The 7,668-nt window shown below is 38.7% G+C and overlaps 1 protein-coding gene across 1 annotated transcript; it reads right to left on the reverse strand.

Annotated features, from left to right (window-relative positions):
* Window positions 1-3,273: 3,273 nt before the first annotated feature.
* Window positions 3,274-7,204, reverse strand: LOC102694077 (olfactory receptor 52N5-like). The gene is made up of 2 exons (XM_069190132.1): window positions 7,080-7,204; window positions 3,274-5,742 (listed from the first exon to the last, which is right to left on the reverse strand). The coding sequence occupies exon 2, from the start codon at window positions 5,724-5,726 to the stop codon at window positions 4,809-4,811; it is 918 nt and encodes a 305-aa protein (XP_069046233.1). The 5' UTR covers window positions 5,727-5,742; window positions 7,080-7,204; the 3' UTR covers window positions 3,274-4,808.
* Window positions 7,205-7,668: the final 464 nt, after the last annotated feature.

The following is a 7,668-nucleotide window of genomic DNA, read 5'->3' on the forward strand; positions in this document are numbered from 1 at the left end:
TTTTAACAGATTCTAAAACCATTTCTGTGATAAGTTTTTACATCCAAAGGTATTTTTTCCCATGTCTCTGACAGGACGCTGTTTACTGACTAATGGCATTTGACCGATATGTCGCCATCTGCAACCCTTTGAGGTACACAGCTTTTATGACTGGTTCCATTCATGTCCTTCTCAGTATCGCTGCTTGGTGTTTTGGGGCAACATTAACACTGCCTTCAGATATATTGGCTACACCATTGCTTCTGTGACTCATCACTATTCCTAGCTACTATCCCATGCTGTGTGTATAATGCCATGGTATGCTGTGGATTACTGACAGGTGGGAATCTAAATGCTGGGACCAGTGAACTTTAACAGCTGTGGGAGACAGCCGAAGTAAGGGGAGCTAGAGGCTCATCAAAGACAGCTGTAGATGAATGAAGATGGTGTTAAGCTGGTGGATGGGAGTCAGGCACCGATGAAGGCGATACTGCAGATGGGTGGACGATTCATGGGGAAGATACCACTGGAGTGGTGCTGATCTGGAGTTTGGAGATCTAGGAATCTTCGGGGATCATGTTGTCAGGATTCAGATTTACAGTTCTAGACCCCGGTTTCAGGTTTTGGACCGATGCATCTCCCAGGTCAGTGCTGAATGTTGCATTACCGTGAGTATCACAATGTCAGAACACCTTTCTAGTGACATATCTGGATTTAAATAGGGATTATAATTCGGATGATTAATTGGAAGATTGAATGGAAGAAGGGGGCACTGCTAAAAGACCCAAACATGTCCTTATGTCGCTAGGATGAATCTGTTTACTTGTAAGAATGTCAAGGGTTCTCGGGGTAACTGAGGACAGTGAGCTCTCATCCGCCCAGACTTGACAATGTCCTCCTATTAACTGGTGCTCTTCAGGTGCTGGACGGGGTCCTCTGGGGTACCAGGTGAGGAGTAAGTGGACCATCTGAGGTGCATGGAGGTCTCTAACCTTGCTGGGGTCAATCCACAGGCCCGAGGAGGAGGGGATGTGTCCCAAGAAGGTCACCTTTGGCTGCTGGGTCACACTTGTACTGTTTTACCACTTTCACATAGAAATGGCGCTCCCTGAGACACAGAAAGACCTGGCAGGTGTGTCTGATGTTCTCCTGGAAGCTGTGAGAATAGATCAGAATGTTTTCCAGGTACGCCACCATGAATTTGTTCAAGAAGTCCTGGAAGATGTCTTTAATTAAAATTCTGGAAGAAAGCCGGGTCATTGCAGAGACCAAAGGGCATCACCAGGTATTCATAGTGCCACACATAGGTGTTCAACACTGCCTTTCATTTGTCATCCTCACTGATGTGGATTTGATTGTAGGCTCTCCTTAAATCTGTCTTTGAGAAAATGGCTGCCTGACTCTCTAGTAGTAATGGGATCAGGGACTGCAGGTACTGGTTCTTCTTTGTGATCTTTGTAGAAGCCCCTTGTAGTTGATTAAAGAGACCCATCTATCTTGCATATGAAGAAGTATCTGGGCCCAGCTGGACACAAGGATGGGTAGATGAAACCTATCTGGAAGTTATTCTCAATGTAATCCCTCATCACTCTGTTCTCTTGTGCTGAGAGGGTGAACAGGCATCCCCTGGGAGGTGTGGTTCCAGGCTAGAGGTCAATTGGACAATCACACTTGCAGTGTACATTTTTGATAGCTGCAGCACACTATGAAAAATGTGGCCCAGCTGTTTTTGTGGCTTGCCAACCACCTTCCCTGCAATGGTCACTATTCTAAGAAAGCTTGTTTCTACACTACATACTCAGGCGCTTGTACCATACAACACTTTCTACCAGGCAGTTATATGCCACCTCAAGGATGTGCTGGTGTAGCAAAGCAGGAGTTGGAAACATGGGTGAATCCCCAAGGGATGGGGTCATCTAATTTAGGAGAGCCACAGACTCTACCTCCCTATAAAAGCATTTCCTGATGCAGTCAGAGGTTGTCTTTTCACAGACCCTCACTGTTTAATAAGACAGTGAGTATTTGAAAGACGATTTGGAGGTAAAGGTTTTCGTTAGGCACAACAAATCAGAGAAGGCTTACAACGGGAATATATTGGTAGGAGCCTCAGTCATTTTCCGGGTCAGGACGCCGGTAAATAAGAAGACAGTTGATGAGTGGACCTGGCCAACTGGACTCGACCGAAAGAGGTTCTGGCACTGCTATCCGGGGAAGATACAGTTACTGTTCGTGTGGAAAGCCCTTACCACACTATGAGAAAGGGGGGGTCTTTCACAGCTGGTTAATGCCAAATAATTCTAATCACTTAAGAAAAACAAGTGAATATTCTTAGTGTTATACTCATAGTTTCTATTAAAAGTAAATCCCTTATCAAGAATTGTTCCTAAATATTTCATATATTCCACTCTGTCCACTTTTCTGAGTATTAAGTGTGACAGGGTGGAATTTGCATTTTTCTTCTAGATTTAGTTGTAAAATAAGTTGTTTCAGTCACATTAATTTCAACTTCAAATTCAAATAATGATAAGGATACAAAGTGAAGTTATATCACTCATGTTTTAGGTCTTTATCAGTTTCTGGTTGAAAACCACCTGCAAGTTACTGGTTGAAAAGTGGCTGCTGAGGATAAAGAGCTGCCGACCTCTGTGTGGAACTCTTTCCACTGCAATGGACATTTTTAACCAGTGCTCCTGTATGGCGACAGGGAACACTGTTTTGGGAGGTAGTCTGCACTTCACGGCTACCCAGTGGTAATCCTCACGTATTTTAAAATGTGTAAGACATTTCGATAATGAAATGTCTAGCAATTTAAGATCTGACAACAGGAAACTTCTTCTAATCAATCAAATTAAATGAATGAATTCAGCTTCATTAATAATCAGCAGACAGTGGGGTCGTCTTGATGATTTTACAAAGTTATCAGATTTACTAATCCTTTATTTAAAAATGAGAACATTTATAGTGATGATCTGGAGAATTCCCATTTACACACCAGGATATTTAGTGGAGTAATTTGAGAGAAGGATTTTGCGTGTGAGGTGTAACAGCAGTATTGCACAGGGGTGTTAAACCAGTAGACTATGCCTACCACTACCCAACACTACAAGCATTGTGCAACTCATATATTGATATATGTTTTGAGTAGATTGGTAACGGTTGTGATGGTTTTATTGAATTTCAATAAACTGTGCAGTGTAGATGCTGTATTCTGTATAAGAATCTAAATAATGGAGATGACTGTGCAGGCACCTTGGGCTAGGTATAATAACTGGGTAAAAACACAAACACGATCACTTATTTTAATTGGCAATCTTTATTTATAAGCTCCATCATAACAAAAAGATATGGTTAGTTTGCATTCTTAACTTTAAAAGCCGTACATAAACTTTGTAGGTATACAAGCAAGGTAAAGCAAAGTATACCCAACCCGACCCTGTCTCGCAGGGGTGCAAGCGTGTACCGTGTATCAGGAGTGTATCAGGACCATTGCGCGTTCATGTTTTATGAAAAGTTCAACGCTATTCATGAAAGGAACAGCTTACTTATGTTTATTTTTAACCAACTAAGGAATAGTATTTCTACTAAATGTGTGGAGATTATTATAATGTAAAATGTATATTTTTATACTATAAAAATAATCTTATTGTAAAGTCAGGCAGTCCTGGGGGACAGGCTAAAACAGTTTAAAGCTCCTTCACAAAGTCACTCATTTAGATAACTTTTTGTGCTGAATGGAGTGTATGTGTCATCTGAGAAAGCAGGACAGGCTACCTGTCCAGTATTGTGTGTGTGTGTGTGTGTGTGTTCCTAAGTAGGAAACAACTACTGAGTGGAAATATGTTTTACTGCTCCACTTTCTGGTTACTGTCCCCAAACAAATCTTTTTCTTTGCACTTGTGTACTTTAGTGGCTGTGTTATCATTTTCCCCCACAACTTATCTACTAAATGCATCCTCAAACACCCCAAGCAAAGTGGGTGTGACACACAAGGGCCATTTTTCCCAGAAGCCAATTAACTTACAGTATGTCTTTTTGACTGTAGGAGGAAACCGAAACACGGGGAGAATATATCAGCTCTCTGTGGCTTTGAGGCAGCAGTGCCAACCACTGCACCACCAAGGCAAGTGCTACATTAATTCACTTTGATTTTAATGGTGTTCAGGAGAACTCAATTACAAAGTACCCAACTTTGGGGGTGCTCAAGCTAGGTAAAGCAAAGTTGTTTACAAAACTTAAAACAAATACACCTCTACAAACATGGTGGACTTTCTGGGAACTGCCCACAAACAAATATTTTTCTTTGCACTTGTGTACTTTAGTGGCTGTTATGGTTTTTCCCACAGCTTACCCATAGTTCCCCACACACTCCTTAGCAACGTGGGTGTGACCCACGGACTCACACAAGGTCCATTTATCCCAAGTGACAGCTTTATGTGTTTTTGACTGTAGGAGGAAACCGAAGCACGGGGAGAACATACTGTATAAGTTCTTTGCAGCTTTGCAGCAGCAATGCTAACTACTGCGCCACTGTACCACCCTGCTAAATTCATTCACTTTGATTTTGTGTTAAGGAGAACCCAGTTACAAAGAACCTAAATACAGAATGATATTGTAAGAAAGCAGTACACATTTCTGTCTGTTTAATAGATGAAGAAGGCACGCTGAGGTATCGACTCACCACATTCTGCCTGGAATTGTGCATCTAAAAGAGCAATAGGAAATGTATCATACCAGAGTGATCTTGAATTTTCCAATTTATTTTTTAATAAGGGTTAACACAAATGTTGCATTTTTTACATTTGATTTATTATTCATATATGCAACACCTTTCAAAGGAATATTTGCACCAGTTTGTTTCTTAATTCATTAGAATTCAGGCCATAAACAATGGGATTCACATTTGCAGGAACAACATGAAATAATATGCCTGTCAGCTTCCTGAAATCTGGGTTAGCAGGATAACGATGCAGTATAACAGTTAGAAATCCAGAGCACAGCATGACCAGGTACAGAACTAAGTGAGTGGCACACGTTTGAAGTGCTTTGCTGTTGATCTTCTTGTTTTTTGTAGTGAAACAAACAAAAAGTATGTTGCAATAGGTGATGGAGATGCTTCCCATTGAGGATACATGCAATAAAACTGTGATGAATAATCCATAGATGTTATTGACTGTAATATCTTCACAAGACAACTTGAACAAGGATGCATTGTCACAGTAAGCATTGTAAATAACTGATCTGCACCTGGACAGCCTCAGGGTCAGGGCAAACAGCACTGTTATTATACTCAGAGACACTCCCCAAGCAAATGCAGATAACTTTGCCACTGTACTAGTGGTCATAATAGAATTGTACCTCAAGGGATGGCATATAGCCACATACCTGTCGAGAGCCATAACTATTAGTATCATGTGTGAAGCAGATCCAAAAATATGACTGCAAAAAGCTTGAACAACACATTCAATGTAAGAAATGTATCTTTTAGATGATAGAATGTCCAACATGAGCCTGGGCATCAGGGCAGTGGTTCCGATCAGATCATTCACAGGCAAGTTACAGAACAAGAGATACATAGGCTGGTGCAAACTTCTCTCAGTGGTGATGAGCACTAAGATCCCAATATTGAAAATAAGGATGAGAAGATAGTTGAATAATAGAAGAAAGAAAAGAGGGTACATGGATTGGTCAGTGACATTGAAGCCTTCCATTTCCAGGAGACACTGGCTGTTCGATGATACATTTTCCATTGTTTCTGTTATGGGACTGATAGCAAAAACAGAAGAGACAACATAGAGCAATCATGGTTATATGCAGACTTAGTATTTTACAGGGATTTTAACCACACTTCCCTTTTTAGCAGCAGATCATTGAACATGAAAACTACAGGAAACCTAAACACCTCATATGCTTTTTAGCAGATTTTATACATTCTAAAACAGAGGGACTCAATGTCAGAAACAATTGGTATAACTGGAAGGTATTATAGAATTAACACTACTACTCTAAATGTGGACAGTAAGACATCCAAGTTAACCATTAATCTTTAATTAATTAAGTTTTATCTCAACATTTTAGGTTTGTCAGGTTAGACTAGAACGTTTTATTCACGATAAGTGATACAGTTTAGAACTCTTTATTTCTACAATGTAATCTTTTTGAAGTTGTTCGCATTAATATTTTATTTGTATGTGATCAAGATTTACTTTTGGAGAAATAATGAAATGATTAAATGATGACCAAAATAATCTGTAAACACATATAGTATACATTTAAGAAATTCATATGGTATCACTTTTACTATAGTTATCTATGCTTGGGCAAGAAATATTTTTGATTGCTAACCAACAGTGCATAAAATATGCACTTAACCATATCTGAACATACTGCACATTAAATTAAATGCACTACATTAATTACAGTACTGCTAAATACCCTGTATGTATATTTACACTGTATTTAATAGATTCTTAATGAGTCTACAAGTATGTATAGAAGAATAGATGTATAATGCATATGACTTAAAAATACAATTAGAAAAATTAAACCAGTTAAGATACTGTAGTTTTGATTGCCTTCAATTTCAAGATTTGTGGCTTTTGAGATTTAGAGTTTCTGTTGTTTTAGTTCTTTAAGTTATTGTCATACATAAATTATTTCTGTATATTTACAAAATTCAATATGAGGAAAAAATAAAACTGCTCAATGATTTTTTTAGTTACCGCTTAATTGTTTATGTGTATAAATGAAATAACCAAATACAGTACTATATTGATAAGCTACAACATAATCAAAAACTACAGTTTTATATCAATAAGCTACTATACAGTCTTGCTAGAATTGTTAGCTGCACCCTGCTTTAAGGCCCCCTTATCACCATAGACACTGCTTTTGACTTTTAAATACCTGGGATACACTATAGGTCCTGGAAAAGAAATCTCACACAACAAGAGAATAAAAGAGTTATTATTAAAAATAATAAAAGTTATAGCTGCTTTGAGTTATGGATTATGGTTAACATCATAATATCACCTCCAATATCAAAATGTGCATCCTCCTAAAAGCAAAATTGAATGTAAAATTGTAGCACAATCATGCCTTACCTCCTCTGATCGAAAGGAAGCTCCTGCACACATTGGAACTGTGAAAACAGCGCTATCAGATGGCCTTTTTATTTTCCCCACCAAAATGACTGAAAAACTTGGGTCTGTGCCAGTAATGAGGTGAGTAAAAACAAACATGTCTATTGAGAAATATTTAGACGGCTCTTTTCAAAACATTCAGTTGTCAAGGTTAAAGACAAGGCAACAGTTGCCATGATATGTGTGTTCATAAACAGAATTGGAATATTATTAGATGCTGGTGCTATAGGTATAGATGTGCAGCTAACTGTTGTCTGCCATTATTTTTTCTTTCCTAATCCTGCCAAGCAGCTCACGTTGTTGATGATTTTACTCATACCCTTTTAAACTCTGGATGCTGTTAAAAGCTGATTTAAAAAAAAAATATATATACAGGTATATACTTATAAACGTTATACATACCATTGGAAAAAAATCAAACAATGCCTCTCAGTGCCAACGTCTAGTAACTATGACTACACAATTGTAGTAGTCAATGGCTGTAAGACAGCTGCCCATTGTCCGTGTTCAATTTGTCCCTGAACAATGTGGGAGTTTTTTCAGATACTGT

Source organism: Lepisosteus oculatus, chromosome 5 (assembly GCF_040954835.1).
Source record: "Lepisosteus oculatus isolate fLepOcu1 chromosome 5, fLepOcu1.hap2, whole genome shotgun sequence".
Taxonomy (NCBI): domain Eukaryota; kingdom Metazoa; phylum Chordata; class Actinopteri; order Semionotiformes; family Lepisosteidae; genus Lepisosteus; species Lepisosteus oculatus.

Coding starts and splice junctions, on each gene's coding strand:
- LOC102694077 (XM_069190132.1), bottom strand. CDS start 5,726: ATGGAAAATGTATCATCGAACAGCCAGTGTCTCCTGGAAATGGAAGGC.